The sequence below is a fragment of the Eulemur rufifrons genome, chromosome 13 (assembly GCF_041146395.1).
Source record: "Eulemur rufifrons isolate Redbay chromosome 13, OSU_ERuf_1, whole genome shotgun sequence".
In the NCBI taxonomy this organism is placed as follows: Eukaryota; Metazoa; Chordata; class Mammalia; order Primates; family Lemuridae; genus Eulemur; species Eulemur rufifrons.
Genome location: NC_090995.1, coordinates 10043480 through 10061994, shown reverse-complemented (window position 1 = coordinate 10061994; position 18515 = coordinate 10043480). Strand labels below are relative to the sequence as shown.

The following is an 18515-nucleotide window of genomic DNA, read 5'->3' as shown; positions in this document are numbered from 1 at the left end:
TTTATTTCTATCTCTTCCATTATCACAATACTAAAGGGCAATTGGCATTTTCCTGCTTCTACTATCGACCGTACTAAAAGGAGGTTTTTTTGTTTTGTTTTGTTTTTTTGAGTCAGAGTTTTGCTTTGTTGCCCAGGCTAGAGTGAGTGCCGTGGTGTCAGCCTAGATCACAGCAACCTCAAACTCCTGGGCTCAAGCGATCCTACTGCCTCAGCCTCCCGAGTAGCTGGGACTACAGGCATGCACCACCATGCCCAGCTAATTTAAAAGGAGTTTTAAAGTTGGTATTTCATTAAAAATGACTGTCAGAATTGGAAGGGAACTCAAATTATTTTATATGAAGACAACCGAGGACCCAACCACAGGTGTAAGTTACCACTACATAACTACTACAATGGCTAAAATGAGAAGACAACGTCAAGTGTCTGCAATAATGTTGAACCACCGGAACTCTCTCTCACTGCTGCTAAGGGTGGAACATTTTGGAAAACTATTTGGTAGTATCCATTAAAGCTGCACTTAGGACTCATCAGTTCCACTCTTAAGTATATACCAAACAAATGTGGCCTTACGTTCACCAAAGAATGTTCATGGCAGTGCCACTCATGATGGCCCCAGACTGGAAGCCACCCGCATGCCCGTCAACAACAGAATAGATAAGGCATGTTCCGCAAATGCTACACAGCAATGAGGACGGATGAACCACAGCTGTATGTAACATCACAGATGGATCTCACAGTAACAAAGCCGGGTAAAATAAGGCAGACACACAAAAATACATACTGTAAGATTCCACTTAAATAAAGGTCAAAAATAAGAAAACAAATCTACAGTGTTAGAAGTCAAGATGGTGGTTTTCCTAGGTGGGACTAAGAGTCACTTCCGGAAGGAACGTGAGGAGGGCTTCCAGCTTCCAGAGAAGTGGCAACATTTTGTTTTTTGATCTGGGTGCTGGTGACTTGAGTTTGTTTACTTTTTGAAATTTCATCCAGACATATATTTATAATGGGGGCTCTTTTCTGTACTTATGCTATACAGGTTGAGCAGCTCAAATCTGAAAATCGGGAATGCTTAAAAATCTGAAACCTTTTGAGTGCTGACGTGATGCTCAAAGGAAATGCTCACTGGAGCACTTACGATTTGGGATGCCCAATCTGTAATTTAACAAAAGTTCAATGATAGCAACAAATAAGCCTGAGGAATGGAAACAAAGTGACTTGTACAATGTCGCACATAAAAGGACAAAATTTAGGACTGGAACACATGAAATAATTTTTTCAATACAAGATGTATCCATTAAATATGTTGCCTACTGTGGAGAAGGGGTTTATCTCTGTTAAAAGAAGTTTCGTTCTCCCTCTGCAAGTTCTGGATACTCCAGTCGAGAAGGACAATGTTTCACAATGTGAAACTCCAGAGCATTTACTATTTGGTTTGATGCCTTTAAAAAAATCTAATACAAGACTTGGCTAAAACATGAACGTTATCCCAGAGTGTCAGTATTTTTCCACTGCAGGGACAGGCCAGCAAAATCAATCATCATCGGTATCAGTATTTTATTATTTTTTTTTTTAAGTTTAAACTTGGTACTTTTCAACACCACAGTGCCATGGAGGATGCTTTCTACAGATAGTTACTGGGCACCTGTCATGTATCGGGTCTTGTGCTAGAGGCTGAGGATTAGGGTCACCGCTAGGTGAGCAATGCCCAGAATCCTTCTTTATTTAAAAGAACATATTTTAGATGAAAAGACCATATCCATCATATAGCTACGGCTGAGAGTGGAAAAGAGATCTTTGGTTTTGGCTATATAAAAATTCACCTGTAAACCTAAACGCTTCCTTACACCTTCTTTTAAGAATTTTTTTGTGTTTTTGATAACATTCTGAGCAGAAGGTTATTAAAAGTAACTGACGAGCAGGGTGTCTGATTACAAATTCCTGGAGGAAGACAGCAGAAGCCTATTATGCTCACCCCAGGGCTCTGTGCACCTTATGCTCCAACCCCCTGACCTTTCCCCCCTCGAAGCAGTACACTAAGGACTAAATTTTAGGTGCAAACTAATTTTTCGCAGGAGCTCAATGAAGTTCAGAGTCTACTAGATACTAGAACTCTGAATCAGCTAAGCCTTCCGAAAGCTTAGTCATTGTGTAAATATATAGTCACCTCCTTTAAATTCTTTTTTTTTTTTTTTTTTTTTTTTTGAGACAGAGTCTCACTCTGTTGCCCAGGCTAGAGTGAGTGCCGTGGCGTCAGCCTAGCTCACAGCAACCTCAAACTCCTGAGCTCAAGGGATCCTGCTGTCTCAGCCTCCCGAGTAGCTGGGACTACAGGCATGCACCACCATGCCCGGCTAATTTTTTCTATATATATTTTTAGCTGTCCATATAATTTCTTTCTATTTTTAGTAGAGATGGGGTCTCGCTCTTGCTCAGGCTGGTCTCGAACTCCTGAGCTCAAACGATCCGCCCACCTCGGCCTCCCAGAGTGCTAGGATTACAGGCGTGAGCCACCGCGCCCGGCCTTAAATTCTAACAGTAAAGAAAGCGAACATTAGAGAACCCTATTTGCAAGATACTGAACACAGAAAATCTGTTTATAAAGCCACATAATCGACCCTGATCAGAAAATTCAGTACGTCACATACCGGCCGGCCGTGAACGCTCTCGTAATATAACAGGGCTTTCTGCAGGGCCACTTTCTCATTGGCAATTTGGTCTTTGGTCATATCCTATATAAACACAGGGACAGAGAAGTGACAGAGAAGGAAAACATCTGTGAATACTCCGACTTCTGTATTTAAACAAATCTACCAAAGCATGTCAAACAGAATCCTCTTGCAACAGCCCCTCTAGCTCTATCAACGTTCACTTAGGCATGAACTCTTCCCGAGCCCTTGCTAGCAACATGGCAACACCGCAGAACCTCCGTAACTCCTGGATCCCCACGCAGCTGCAAAGGCATGCTCCACAGTGAGGTGGGCAGGGCTGTCAGGCACATGGGGCTTAGCCCGATGGCCCAAGCAATGACCACAGTTACAGAGTCCCCAAGGTTTGCCTGTAACTCTTCTACCTCAGAGTGTCACCAAACCAGCTATTAACATGTTCATTCTGCAATATAAATATAAAACACTAGAGTTTTCTGCTTTCAATCTGTAGTCAAAAACCAAAGTACCCATAGCTGACACACTGCAATTATTTCATCTGCCTCTCCAGACACGTGGGAGTGCGGCAGGTTTACAAAGGCATCACCTGCCCATGGGGGAGTGGGCAGCGTGCCCGTATTTCTACCGTGTGGACTGCAAAGGCTTAGGACCAGCAGTTCCTTGGGGATGTCACGGAACCATCGCACCTTAATGTCCTCAGGACGGCTGGACTCTGCTCGCTTCTCCTGGAGCTTCCTCTGGATCGACTCTAGCGTGGCTTCGATGCTAGGCTTTGTCACTTTGTCTGCCAGCTCTTGCTTCTTCTCATCTTCCTTCTCGAGTTGGGAACCAAAACTCTTGGGGAGTGTGTTGCTTCGCTGCCGCATCCTGGGAGTTAGGTCCTCTTCCGATATCTTGAGTTTTGACTCTAGCAGAGAAGATTTGGGGGTACAGGTATATGAGAATTGATGTCTGCTGAGCACAAATTGCTTTCCTGTGGTGTCAGTAACTGCTCAGTCCTGTCATTTGTCAGAGAGTATCTCATTACAGTATCAGAAGAAATCCCCGAGTAAATTATGTAAAACCCGAGATACTGATAACGTCTTCCTGGATTATGTGGAATGTCTCCCTGACCCTAACTCCTGAGAAAGCTCAGGCTGTCTACCATCCATGCTCTGTGTGTTGTTCTCAGAGTGTGGCAAATGCTTTTTCCATAATTGTTCCCTAAGTTCTTAAAGGTATTTACTAATCTAATGCCTAACCACTGGCCGGGTTTTCCTATATGACCTACATGCCTCAGTTTGAAATTATTTTTATTTTGTATTCTATTTAGTTGTTTCTATAACTCTATCTCTTAAGGGACAGCAAGCTCTTTGAGGGACAGGGCCAAACCCTTTTCAGATTCATCTCTGTGTCTGTATGTTTGCTCCTAACACACTAGCAAACGAAGCCTTGGATTCAACAGGTGCTTAAGACGTGTTGACTTGAAACCACTCTTCTACTAGTGATTTAGGAAAATGAAGAAATGCTGCAGAATTTGCGCCTGAGCTGATCTAGCTGCCCTCTGACTGAGACCATAGGGAGACACGGGGAAGTGGCCGCCCTGAATTACTGAGAACACGGGAAGCGTCTGCAAGGAAGCGGGGACACCGTAGCAGTGGCACCGGCACGAGGGAGGTGACGGATTCTGGTTGTGTAGAAGCCACGCCGCAGCGGTAGAACTTCACCCACCTTTCAGTTGTTTTCGGAATTTGGCAAGGTCGTTTGTCCACTTCAGAACGTCTGGATTGGCCGCTTTGTCGCTGTGGGAAGGCTGAGAAAAGGAAGTCTAGAGTCAACGTTTTGCAGCTGGGGCAGGGATAAAAAGAAGCGTTTGATCATTTTTGTTTTAAATAGGAAGGAAAAGTTGAGTCCTATCAGAATAAGGAACCATGATCGATGGTACACATGTCGTAAGTGTAATTCACTATCCTTCTTTAATATGGTTATTTTTGATACTTTCACAGAATTCCTCAGAGGCAAAATGCCGGATTTTTACGATCAGGAACTCCTGGGAGGTCCATGTTTCCACTATTTGCAGAGTCCAGCCTGTTGGGCTAACGGACTGGAAAGCAGAGGAGGGGATAATGGTTTGCACCGCAACCACCATGAACAATGCCTTTCTGCCACTCTTGTGGGCAACACTAGGGATACAGCTGAGGGTAGAGTGAGCTCAGTACTGATGAAATTGTGGGAGATAATGCTGAATAAAGTTTCGGCAAGACTAAAGATTTCATTTGACAATTTTTTTCCATTCTTGCTCACTGATAAATTTATACAATGTAGACTTAAACTTCGGATTCACTTGCAAGAATGCACTTGGGCAAGAAGGGCACAAATGCTAACGCACGATGAGTGCCGTTCATCCGGGTTTGCTGTTCAGTTTTTTCTGCCCTTTTGCTTTGAGATTCCCTAGAACTCTCCTTCGGGGCAGGCGGAGAGGAGGGTGGCGGGAGGGACACTCACCCTGTACTTCCGCTCCTCTTCGAATCTGTCCTCGAACTTCCGGATCTTCTTCTTGAGGCTCTGAATCCTGCGCGTGAGCTGGGCAGGCGTCAGGTCCTCTTGCTCGTCGTCGTAGGAACCCAGGGAGGAGCTTCGCCGCCTGCGAGGGACATGACCTGGGTCAGCCGCCCCACGAGCGGTCACCGCCTGCTGGGAGCGGCTGTGGGGGCCGGGGGTGTGGGGGGCGGGGAGGAGGAGGAGGAGGACGGAGGAGGAGGAGGAGGCAGGAGGAGGGAGGAGGGAGGGGGAGGAAGGGGATGGGGGAGGAAGGGGATGGGGGAGGAAGAGGGGGGAGGAGGAGGAGAGAGGAGGAGGGAGGGGGAGGAAGGGGAGGGGGGGGAGGAAGGGGAGGGGGAGGAGGAGGGAGGGGGAGGGAAGAAGAGGAGGGGGAGGAAGAGGGGGAAGGAGGAAGAGGGGGAAGGAGGAAGAGGGGGAGGAGGAAGAGGGGGAGGAGGAAGAGGGGGAGGAGGAAGGGGGGGAGGAGGAAGAGGGGGAGGAGGGGGAGGAAGGGGAGGGGGAGGAGGAAGAGAGGGGAGGGGGAGGAGGAAGGGGGAGGGGGAGGAGGAAGGGGGAGGGGGAGGAGGAAGAGGGGGAGGAGGAGGGAGGAGGAGGGGGGAGGGAGGAGGGGAGGGAGGAGGACAAAACAGCCTCCGCCCTCTTGAATAAAAGAAGTTGCCAGATTCATTTTGCCACTTTGAGCTCTCCAGGTCCCACCTGTTAAGTACGTCTGACCTTCTCTAGCCCACGTTTACAACTAGCGAAGGCAGGGCTGAATGTCTGCCTTTGCTTTGGGCCTGAACGTTAAATTCGACAGAGCGTTGGGAAGAGGGTGCTGAGAAAATTCGACGCACGAGACCGCGGCTGGGCCGCAGTGCACGTGAACAACTGCAACACGGCCTGTGTACCGGGACCGGGAATCTCACAGGTTTCTCCTCGGACCCACGACTTCGTTTTTAAAAACTCAATGGCCATCAGCGCCATCCCTGTCTTTTCTGACGCTGTGGGGACGGCATTTTCTCACCAGCAACAGGGAACACACCTCATGAAAGAATGGGAGTTTGGGGGCGAAGGAGGCACTTCCGTGTCGTCCAGGTATTGCCGACTCTGCCCGTAGGTGTAGAAGCCAGGGGACAGGATGGGGTCGCTGTCCCCGTCCAGCAGCTGACGGATCAGCCGCCCGGCCTGCGGGGACAGGCGGGCTTCGTCAGGGTCGACGCTCCCCCTGTGCCAGGAGGACAAAGCGGGGATGGGCTCTGGAAAGGAAGGGGTCAGAGGTCACAAGTGTTCTTTAAAGCACACCTGGTCCCCAGGTGTCCCGAATGCTTTAGGGAGCTGCCCACCGAATGGCTTCCCACTTTAGAGCTAAGGTCCACACCGGGGACACTGTGCCTCAGCTGAAATCACCAACACAGCTGACAGCCCTCGTCTACTTTTCCTCTCCATTCTCACTTGCTTTCACAGGGAATTTCCTAGGACTGCCCTGAGGAACAGCCTTGAAGGTCGTGAGCCCAGCAGATGAGTGACAATGACTTTTCCACGTGAGGAACGTGAGGACATTACTGAAAATAAAAGCAAGTGTGTCAGGGAGGGAGAGGTTTGGTATCATGAATATTCATCCTTAAAAGCAACTAAGGATTCAGGCTAAGGAATCACATCGATCTTGTGAGAGCCTATTTAGTCAGGAGTTTACAGGTTTCTTTTGGGTCATCGGGTAAGCTGTTGTGTGTGCTTCTGCTTAGTGCGCTGGGATTAGCACGCTTTGCACCTGCAACTTCAGAAGCCGCTCAAGACTACAGTTAGAGTGAGATGCTACATACATTAGCCAAGAGAAAAAAGAATGCCTTACGAAGGACTAGTCTGTACAAATTATTTTAGACGATCTGTAAGAGAAAAACAAATTCAGCACAAAATCCTGACCTGTCATTTTGGGAGAAAAGGGGGCGATGTTTAAATCTACTTGCTGCAAGACTCACCTCTGTACATACCTTCCCATATTAAAAAATCCCATCTAAAAGATTTTAAAGATGGATCTCAAATGATATAGGGTGTTTCATTTGTAATACTTTGCATTAAAAAAAAAAAAGTTATGCTTTAAATCCAATTGTGGATTACACCATGATTACACAAGGCTGGAATTTGGCCATGATCTTAAATTCTGGGATTCCTAGAGTTTGAATCGTCAACCGTTGCTTCTTCCACTATCATACTATAAGATGCACAAAATTATCTTAAGTGCTTATTCAGCCTTCTATCTAAAAAGACCACACTGGAACTGCAGAATGTTAGGGCTGAGGGTGACTTCATACGTCATTCCATCTTGTGACTTCTCAGCCTTGACAGCACATCAGAGTCACAAGGGGAGATTTAAATGACCAACAGCAGAGATCCCTCACACCACCCAAGTAAACAGATTATTTAGGTGAGGGCCCAGTGTGCTCCCCCTGTAAGAGCTGTCCAAGCCATGCTAACGTGTAGCCGGGTTTGAGGACCACCGATCCAACCCAACAGGTGGACAGACAAGGAAGAAACTGACACCCCAAGAGCGGGGACTAGAAGCAAAGTCTCCTGACTTCCAGATATGTGCTTCCATTTACAATGTGCCAAGTGCTTCTACAACAGCGACACCTGTCTGAGATTTCTGCAGACCCCATAGTCTAATAGACAAGAGGAGCACATTAATTTAAAAAAAAAAATTAGCCTCATATGGAATGAGGCTCACAGGATCTCAAAATTTCAAGAGAACCAAGTTATTTGGGAACACAGACGATAATATAAATATTTTGAAAAAATGAAAGCAGTGTTAAAGACAGATTCTTATCTAATGAGGCTCAAAAAGTGGCAGAGAACGTGCTGGTAGATAGACTTGGCTACAGCTGGAGACGAACAGGAGGTGTTTCATCATTTGTGCTAACACTATCAGTCTGCTCCTCCTAAGCGGTGGGGCTCAGGCAAGAGCAGCTCAGAGCTGGCAACATACGAGAATAAAAAGTGGACCGAGAGGTGAGGTAAGGAGGGAGTAGGTGGAAAGTAACTCCTAGAAAACAAAAACAAAAACAAAAACAAAAAAATGTAGTGTTCAGTTGTAGAAAACGGAACTATTAAAGTGACCAGGCTTCATCTTCTCTTCCATGGGATTACATAAGACAGCAGGAATTTTCTGCAAGTACTAAAATTAACTGAGCCAGGGAAAGGGTTAAGGTGGCTTGCACAGTAATGCGGGAGGCAATAACCTGCCAAATTGCGGCAATGGGAACAAAACAACGGGGAGGGCAGGCAGGACAGAGGGCTTTGGCAAGACGAGGTCTGATGTTGATCTTGGCATATGGGTGTGCTGGTTAATCTGACACTTCTACTCATTAAAATTTAGCTCGAGAAGGTGTTACCTTACATGCTGAAGCCCTTCAATTTGTCTGAATCTAGTAGACTATTTCTTTTAAAATGTTACAACTAATCTTTGGTTTGCAACCATATGGTCTCTTTGCATAAAAAATTTTACTAAAAGAGTGTGTCTGTGCCCATGAACCAAACGTGTCTCCACTAAAAGAGAAACTGGGATATTGAAATCACTATAAACTACTAATCGTGGAAATGAATTGTTGTTATTTGGTGCTCTGTGGCTAACACAAGGCCATCCGTCAGTTTTCTTGTTTTCTTGTTTTGTGGCTCCATTCCTGACCAATCACTTCACAAATGGACAGAAAGATCAAATGTGTCCTTTTTCGAGTATCACCAACAGTATATAGTAAATACTGCTGAAGAAATTCTAGCTTACAGGTGACATTTTCTCTTAAAGCACATAGTTAGATCAAATGAATTCACCTATTTAAAAATGAGAAATGTAAAATCATTATGAATTTTAGCTTTCACAAAATAAAAAGGAATGTTTCATCATTAGCCTGCAGGCAGAAGAGCATTGAAAAGGTTTTCACTTAGGCAACATGAAATACTTACATGATTTCTCTCTTCTTTTTGTCTCTTTCCTGATACTCTATACAGGCTTATCATTTAAGGCTCCTACTCAAAAGAGTTCTAAAATGACATGTGATACATAGTTCAACATAACTAAACAATCAATAAAGTCAACTATTCTCCCGTTCGAGTTTGAAATGATCTAAAAATACAAGGCTGTCTCATGTTCTGATAGCTGGCACTCAACTAGAAAAACAAGAAAGAGCTACATAAGAACAGTGTGGTGTGTAATATGCCCAATTGCAGTACCTGCCTAGAGAGCCAATTTTGAGGATGTATTCACTGACCATTCCCAATTGCTAGTTTGAAAAAATATTTTAACCTGTAATTCTAGAGCAAGGAAAGAGACAAGAGAATATTGCGAGAAAATTATTCAAAGGGAAAACAGAAAGGATGTGAGGCTTCACATGGGACTCTCTTCCTAAACCACTAGATAAAATAAGTGCATTTTCACTGTAGACCCAAATTCCTTGGGTACACGGATTTTGCTTTTAGTCGTGTGTCTAGTCACAATGAACTCTGGACATGAGTATGACATGTCTCTCTATTAAAAATTAATCCACCTGGTCAGCTGACATCACAGCAGGTCACAAATAACAGAGATAAAAGCTGTATGCTTGCTACCTAAGTAATAAAAAAGAATAGGTCCTGGGGGAGTTCTAGTTCATACAATATAGTACACATGGAAAAAAGGAAATTCACTGTAGGAAGAGGAAATGTATGCCTGAGTAATGCTAATGTGGTCATTGGGACACAGCCACTCTCTGCTTAGCTGGCTGGACCCACTTACTAAACAAAAGAAAATTTGCTATCGAGATGATTTATTTCTAAGAAATCTGCACAGAATTAAGGGAGCTGATGTTTTCCACGTTTCATTTCCGGCTATGTTATTTAGAACAATTACTACTTGGCATGATGTCCTAACTTGGTTCTCAGCTGAGCTAAGAGGTACTTGTACATCCTGAATATAGAAAGAAGGAAGCCCTCCTGGGGGAGGCTCTTTACTGGGGGAATCCTTGTAGAAAATTTTCTTTAGTGTTCCAAAATTTAACCTTAGAACAATGGTAGTCCTATTAAATTATTTGAATAGTCTTAAAAACTATCAGAGTTAGAAGGAACCTTAGCAATCAGCTTTATCAATCACAAATTTAATCCTTAAATGTCACTTACCTGCTCTGCCTCTATTTACAAAGTCAATAAGCCGGCCCTTAACAGCTCTATTTAAATCATTAATAAATGTGTGGAACAGGATAGGGCTGAGGGCTTTACCTAATGATAATACCCCCATTTGACTTGACTTTGATCCATTTATCTGCACATTTAAGTGCAGCTAGTTGATCCATTACTAATTCATGACCCTACCTGTCTTCTAACTCTTTCACATCTCTTGACAAGGCTGTCATCGAGGTTCTGTCAAACGCCCAGCAGAGGTCTTTTCAAATGCACCATTTCCCTAATGCAAAGCAAGCTGGGCTCACGCCTATAATTCTAGCACTCTGGGAGGCCGAGGCAGGAGGACTTCTTGAGCTCAGGAGTTCAAGACCAGCCTAAGCAGGAGTGAGACCCTGTCTCTACTAAAAAAAAAAAAAAAGAAAGAAAAATTAGCTGGGCATGGTGGTGAGCCCATGTAGTCCCAGCTACTGGGGAGGCTGAGGCAGGAGGATCACTTGAGCCCAGGAGTTTGAGGTTGCAGTGAGCTAGGCTGACGCCACGGCACTCTAGCCTGGGCGACAGAGTGAGACTCTGTCTCCAAAAACAAAGAAAAGAAAAAAACAAGAAAGGAGGTGGAGGTTGGTGTGACATGGTTAGTCCTCAGTAATCCGTAGAGATGTACAAAACCTAGTAATTACTGATTCCTCATCTGTGTTCAGACCTATCCATGGTCACTGGGTAGAATTGGGCTCTGGTTTCAAAGGAAGCAAACTTAGGCTGATTTTTCCTGTACTTGGAAATATGTATGGAAGATAATAACTAACACTCACATAGTGCCTACTACGTGCCCATATTGTGCCCACACTGTGCTGAGCACTTTGCGTATTTTAGCTCCTTTAATCCTCGCAGCAAACTTACTAAGCAGATACTATTATATCAATTATTCATTATTATCTACTGTTACTATACCTATGTAAAGATGGGGAAATTAAGGCCAAAACTGAGACAGGTTTACTAACGGGTTGAGCAGCAGAGACAGGATTTGAACCCAGGGAATCTGGCTCTTTGGTTTACTGCCTGCCGTGATACAACTGGTATTGTTTAGAAAGAAGCGTCACGTAGAAGTCAGGAGACTTCAGTACTTTGAGTCATTATTTTGCTCTTTTGGCCTCAGCTTATCTGTGTGTTGGGAAGGTTCAGCTGGAAGATCTTTTAAGATTTCCTGCTTATCTATGATATTTTTGAGAATTTCCTTTCCAAGTTGTTTTCAATAAGCAGTAAGTGATGAGTTAGATATACAAAGTACTTCATCCGTTTTAAAAATGCCTTCCCTCCCCCTCTGGAATGAAATATCACTATTTTGAACTGGTCTCAAACTCCTGGGCTCAAGCAATCCTCTTGCCTCAGCCTCTTGAGTAGCTGGGACTACAGGCATGCGCCACTGTGCCCAGGTTAAAATGCCCTTTTAAACTTAATTCCACCAGGATAAATAAAGTGGCTGAGTATTTAAACCTCAGTACTTCCACAAATGGAACCCCTCAATCAACATGAATTGACTGCTTGGGAACATTCTAATTATGCAACTCCGAAGGTTTTAAATAACACAGAATTATAATTTGATTTGTGCATTCACTTAACTTTGGAGACTAGAAACCCTGATAATAATAATAATAATAGCAACAGTGATAGGGCCATGTGAATAGATAATTAATGTGCCCTAAAACATAGCTACATACAGAAAAAAAAAAAGATAGAGCATGCTTGGTATCTGCCAGGAAGCATAATTAGACTCTGATCCTACCTTCACGCTGAGAGGGTTCCAGTCTATGGAGCCTATAGAATCTATTTATTGGTTTCATTTCCCTTTTTGCTTCCTTGATAGTAAGCCCAGAAGCCAGAAACATCATTTCCACGTGGTGAGGCGGTGCGTAGTGAGCAGGCTGCAGGGCTTTTGCAGTAAGGACCCCCTCACCTGATGGTCTGCCATCCCACATCAACGAGAGCGCGTGCGCTATGGTGTGGGCGTGACCAAGGAGCCACCAAGCCGAAAGGCAGGGGGTTACAGCACAAGGAGGCCTGAAGGCTGGTGACGGAGGCCTGTGAGGTGGACGCTGGTTCGCAGGGTTTCGGCGATTATTGCCGCCACTTAGAGATTTTCTGGCACGGGTTTCACACTCACAGCTTACATTAATGTGAAGTTTACTCCTTACTGCAAAGCCTCCTTTTTGTTTCTATCTCATTGAAGCTATAAAAAAGGCGATACTTTAGTGACCAGGTTTAATTGCTCTCATTTGATCTACCTTTTAGGCAGAAATTTCTTTATTTTAGATTATACCTGTGGCTATATTACTGTTATGATTTAACTTGTAAAGTTAAAATAAATACGTAATTTAAAAAAAAGTCACTGAAAGCAGTAACCTAATGATCAAAATGGCCTTGAAATGATTCCAGGCAGATTTTTAAGATATGCAAATCCAATGAGAAATGCGGTATTGCCAAAAAAACAAAACAAAACAAAACAAAACTCAAAGTAAGTTATTTCATAAATTACATAGATAATACAATTTACATTCCCAAGCCTATTGAAATGAAATGTATGTTTTTACGATACCCTTTTTAAAAAAAAATCCATCTACATTTCCAAATAAAATGTTGGCTCCATATTATTATTTATCTGGAAGAAAGTTCTTCACATTAATAAAATACTTTAAAGAAAACTATTAATTGGCTTTAAATAACTCTAGAGAGAATTTTCGGCTTTACATTAGCCTATTGAAGTGTGCTGAGAGAGATTATAAACTTATGACTAATAAAGATAAAAATAATCAGAAACTGAGTCCATTTTAGAAGAAGGAAGAAGAAAATAGTGTGACTAATTTGAATTCTGACCAAAAATCCTAGTTTTTATCTAGAGCTTTATGGCAGACCCTATCATTAAGACCCAAATATAGTATTTATTTTGATTACGGCTTTTTTCTTTTATTTGGGTAATAGTGACTCCTATGGGACATTTTCTTGGGTGGAAGCAGGTTGTTTTTAATGTATGAATTAAAAACTAACACATGATTACTTCAAGGTACACAAAAACAAGAGAAGAACAAAACAGTACCCAGAAATATATCATTTAACTTAAAAACAAAACAACTCCACGTTTTCTTTGCTCAGTGAACGCACTGTGAGCTGAAAATATCTGACAGAATCTCAGATCCACTGACTACTTATATAAAAAGAACTAAAACAGTTTTCTTAGATTGCAAGGAGGGAAAACTAGAATAAAAAGCAGTTTATCTGCTGTTTTTTTTCCCCTATATCCCTGGATGCCAGGAGCATAACAAGGTTACTCCATTTCACCTTGTGGTCTTCTCAGATCACCTCTTGATCATTAATGATCTAGGATCATTAACATAACTTCTTGGTTAAAAAAAAAGTACTTCTTAGTTTAAAAAAGAGGAGAAGGGGTAGGAAAAGAAGACAAGGAAATCCAGGCTCTGAAAGGATTTCCAGAGCTGTGACCCTGTGCCAAAGCTCTGTCATGCTGCTGTACTGGAAATCAGGGGCGGTTTTTCCCTCCTGTCCCTTCAAACACATACTGTACGGAGGCCGATGGGCATTTATGCTGGATATACATTGGTACGTGTTTGGACGCAGACGCATGGATAATGAAAGACTAAGCAGCTTGCTAAAACTGCTGCAATCTCCTCCCTGAAATACAGTTTTGACAAAGCTACCCTCTTCTCACAAGTACATTTCTCATGTAGTTACCAAAAGTCTTTAGAAAAACCAATCTAAAACCGCTGTACTACAGGCTTCCAGGAAGAAGCGCTTTTATTCAGTGTTCTCTTTGATAAGCAAATCCCTTAAAGTTCGTTAACTGGGATTTAAAAAACAAAACAAAACTATCCATACAAAACAAACATAGAAACAAAGCAAACCCAAAATGTTTCTTGAAAAATGGGAAGGAGATTCACTGAGGGGGGTAGGTGGCTGGCACGTAGGAGAGGGAGGATCAGGGATTCTGAAAGCAGAAATGCTAAACGCACACTGTTTCCTTATCACTCTGCTTGGCACTACTTGGGGGTGGGGGTGGGGGGAGGCACACACATATCAGCACTCCTGGAGAGTTAAAAAGAATTAAAAAAGGACTGCAAGGTGACATTATGAAAAGGGCAAGCACGTTTTCTTTCTCAGATTGCACCTACCCTCAGCAACATTTAACCTGACATATTCCAATGCCAGATAAAGGATTTTCGGTCGTTTAGAAACGTAGTTACTTTTGCATGCACAGCTCTCTCTCTCTTATCTACACACTCACATGGCTACACGCTTCCCTCGTTTGTGCTCCTGCCGATATGTGCTGTTCCAATATTAAATCAGCCAAGTGTCAGGGACCTACCTTCGCAGCTCTTCTCGGCACACAACGCAGGCAGGTCCAACTGCGGCACTTCGGAGACAAAGCTCTCCTGCTGGTCATCGGCATCTTGACTCCTCTGCTGTTTGGCGTCAGATATGCTGGGATGCTCCTGGATCTTCATCGTGGGGCCCTGCAATCACAGCACAGTGTCCCCAGATTTCTACCACTCACCGAAACCCGAAAATGTCTGCAGCAATCCCACTCCTTCTGCACGACACCTCCCAAGGCACAGCTGCTAATGCACCCGGCGCAGAAATCAGAATCATGGCTTGATGCCCCCGAGATACTAGCTGGCCACTTGCACACAAAAAGCGACCGTCCATCTGCGTTCCTTTAACTTTCCTCGGGCTGCTCTTCCTGATGACTTGCAGGCAGCTGACAGTCGTGATGATTACTGATTGGGGCCGGGAAGGAGGGAAAGGAGTTTGTATTTTCTTAAAGGAGTATGGCTCTCCTGACTATAAACAACAACAAACCCCGGCTACTGGTGTTGCTAAGGCTGTAGCCGCGACGTGGTGTCTTTCTGGCACGTAGACTTCTTGCCCCTTGGGTAAACAGTCCCACAAAGCCAGGAGCAGAGGCTGTGGACACGAACTCTCCCCTGCTGGCCCTGCAGGCTTAGATCAATCAAGCCGGGCTAGCGGCACATTCCCAGATTTCCTGTGGTTGTTTTCTTGCTGAGTATGGGGAGGACAGACTATTTATGGAGGAGCTCTGGGTATTAAAGCATTGTTGCGCAAATTCAAAAGGCACAGGGGTTTGGCGTCTCAGCTCAGCCAGCAGTGAGGAATACAGACTCTGGAAATGAGCCAAAATGACACAGGGAGCATGACATTTTTAAAGTAAAAAGTCAAAAGCTGGCAAGTCAGTGATGCATACTTTATATCTTACAAATATGCAACGGTCACTTGTTTTCCTGCTATTCATCTACTCTGAATGTTACATACTCAGTTACACTTGGTTTTGCTCATTGGTGGCACCTACACCAGGCTCGGACATCTGAGGAATAGCAAAATCTTCCTCAAAAGGCTGATATGCAAGCTAAGTGATTTTTTTTTTTTTTTTTTTTGAGACAGAGTGTCGCTTTGTTGCCCTGGCTAGAGTGAGTGGCGTAGTGTCAGCCTAGCTCACAGCAACCTCAAACTCCTGGGCTTAAGCAATCCTACTGCCTCAGCCTCCCGAGTAGCTGGGACTACGGGCATGCGCCACCATGCCCGGCTAATTTTTTCTATATATATTTTAGTTGGCTAGATAATTTCTTTCTATTTTTAGTAGAGATGGGGTCTCACTCTTGCTCAGGCTGGTCTCAAACTCCTGACCTTGAGCGATCCACCCGCCTCGGCCTCCCAGAGTGCTAGGATTACAGGCGTGAGCCACCGCGCCCGGCCTCAAGCTAAGTGATTTTATGTTTTTAAAACAATGCATTGGAAGTAATTCTATTACATTGAAATTAATTTTTTTATCTTGCTCTCTTGATATCTTGTAAACGAAAACCATTATCTCTCTTACCTCTCTCACATAAAATCATAAACAAAAATGTTTATAAAAGTGTTTACTCATAAATATATTTCTCAAGTAGTGCAGAGCTGCACAAAAGATTTTCTTGGGGAGTAACTGGAAATTTATTTTAGCAAATATATTATTAAATGAAAGCACTAAAAACATCTGGAAATCATAAATGATTGCATTAATGTATGAGAAATGTTCTTACGCTTAAAATAAAGCACTACTTAAGACTTCCAGCGACTTTTAATAGCTATCCAACCCACTCTGAAATCACCAGGGGAACAGACCGGGCTTTCCCTCTTATATTTCCATGAAATGATACATGAGAACCAGTATTTTCTTCACATTTGGGATAAAATGAAATACCATCCATCAGGTGATGATGAGCTACTGAAGTCAGAGGGAAATGCCAAGGAAATCGGGAGCTTTAAGACACTTAAACAAATGCTGTTTGTCTATTGGGAAAAAAACAGATAAGGCATTTATGTCATGAAAGTTATTTCTTCCTTGAGATAAAGCCTACGTGCAGCAGGGTTAAATGCTCACACTGGGTGCTCAGCTTTTTAAAAGTTACAGTGTCAGTTACCAATGAAGTGTGTATGTGTGAGAGAGAGAGAGAGAGAATGTATACAGCAAATAAACATTTTCTCAACAAAGATAATGCTTGTTACATTTGGAGACATCAAAAAGGGGGAAGAATACAGAACTATGATTTCAATTTTAAAGTAGGGTATTTTCTTCATAGGAAACCCACACCACGTCATACAAGCTGTCATGCCGTGGGAAGACACGGAGTTTGCTCTCCGCAGTCCTGGGTTGGAAGAGTGGCCCTGATATTTAGCAGCCTGGTGCTTTGGCTGAGTTGCTTCTCTCCTCTGAGCTTCCATCTCCTACTCTTCACCATGTCATTAATGACACCATCTTGCAAGGGTTTCTGAAGAGGTGACAGGAAGCGTGAAAGGCCTCTAGCCTGGTGCCCAGGGCACAAGACACACACAAATGGAACCATCACTCTTTCTATTACTATCTGGCATCGTACGAAGACGAACGAGTCAAACACCACGCCTCAAAATTACTGGAGAAAGGTACTGGACAAGGCACATACAGCTACAACTCAGGGTGAAACATACTACGTCAAAGGATGGAACGACATTTTAAATGCATTATGAAAGAATATGAGCAAAAAGACCCACTGGTGTATCGGTCATAAATCAGCAACAGCAACTCTGACGTGGCAGGAGACAGGTGTGGGTGGGAGGGGCCGGGGAGGAGGGCCCGTCACACAGAAGGAAGGAGGAAGGACAAGTGCAAAGGCAGGTGTCAGAGCAGGGCACGCTTGGTCACAGCAAGAGAAGAGGTTCCGGGTGGCTGGCGCTTAGGACAGGAAGGGAGCATGGCAGATAATGAGGGTGTCAGCTGAGCACATGCTGGACTGGGAAAGGCCTCATGCTGGGCTAAGTATTATTTATATTATATATAAATATATATCATGCTAGGCTGTTATATATTTACATATTATATAAATATATATTACATAATAGGGCTGCCCATTTGTCAGGTGCTAGAGATACAAAGATAAAACTTATTCATTCAAAAGAAATGATTGCTGAGCACCTACCATGTGGACAGGTTTTTAGACATTGGGGAAAGTATAATGGACACAACAAAGTCTCTGTCCTAATGAATCTTACAGGAAGGTGACAGTTAATAAAGAAAAAAAACATTAGGACTATGGAGAAAAATAAAGCAAGGTGAGAGAGATGGTGGTGGTAGGGGTTGAGGTCTCCCACTTTACACTGAGTGTTCAGGGAAGGTCACTCTGATCAAGTGACATGAGCAGAAATGTGAAGGAAGTGAGAATGTGAACCCTCTGTGGAAAGGGCATTCCAGGAAGGAGAAAGGCAAGTGCAAAGGCCCTGAGGCACGGTCATTTTTACATGATTCAGGAATAACAACGAGGTCACTGTAGCTGGGGTCCAGCAAAGGACAGTGAGGGCCACCATAAACGGGTGTTTAGGATGGGTACTGGGCCACCTATAATGAGGCATCATTCACACTATAGACCTGTGTTGACTTATGGGAGCTTCTGGACTTCCTGGCTGATTTCTGGCACAGCAGTGGAGAGATCCCTCCTCCATAAACCTGTACCAGCTGGCACAGCCATGGACGCGCTTGGCACAGCAAACACCTACCCTACCTGGAAATACTCGTGCAGGAAATACATGTGCATCCTGGCTCTGTCCTGCCGTGCTCTGATCAATCCCTGAGGTTGTCCCTCACTTGCCTGCT

The 18515-nt window shown here is 43.8% G+C and overlaps 1 protein-coding gene across 1 annotated transcript in view; it reads right to left on the bottom strand.

Annotated features, from left to right (window-relative positions):
• FAM13A (family with sequence similarity 13 member A) overlaps positions 1-18515 on the bottom strand; it is a 190173-nt gene that overhangs the window by 10470 nt on the left and 161188 nt on the right. Inside the window, exons 14-19 of the mRNA XM_069485346.1 lie at positions 14703-14850; positions 6228-6441; positions 5150-5288; positions 4376-4457; positions 3352-3572; positions 2648-2731 (exon numbers count right to left, since the gene is read on the bottom strand). Of these exons, the coding sequence (XP_069341447.1) occupies positions 2648-2731; positions 3352-3572; positions 4376-4457; positions 5150-5288; positions 6228-6441; positions 14703-14850 (888 nt within the window). The remainder of the gene's footprint in view (positions 1-2647; positions 2732-3351; positions 3573-4375; positions 4458-5149; positions 5289-6227; positions 6442-14702; positions 14851-18515) is intronic.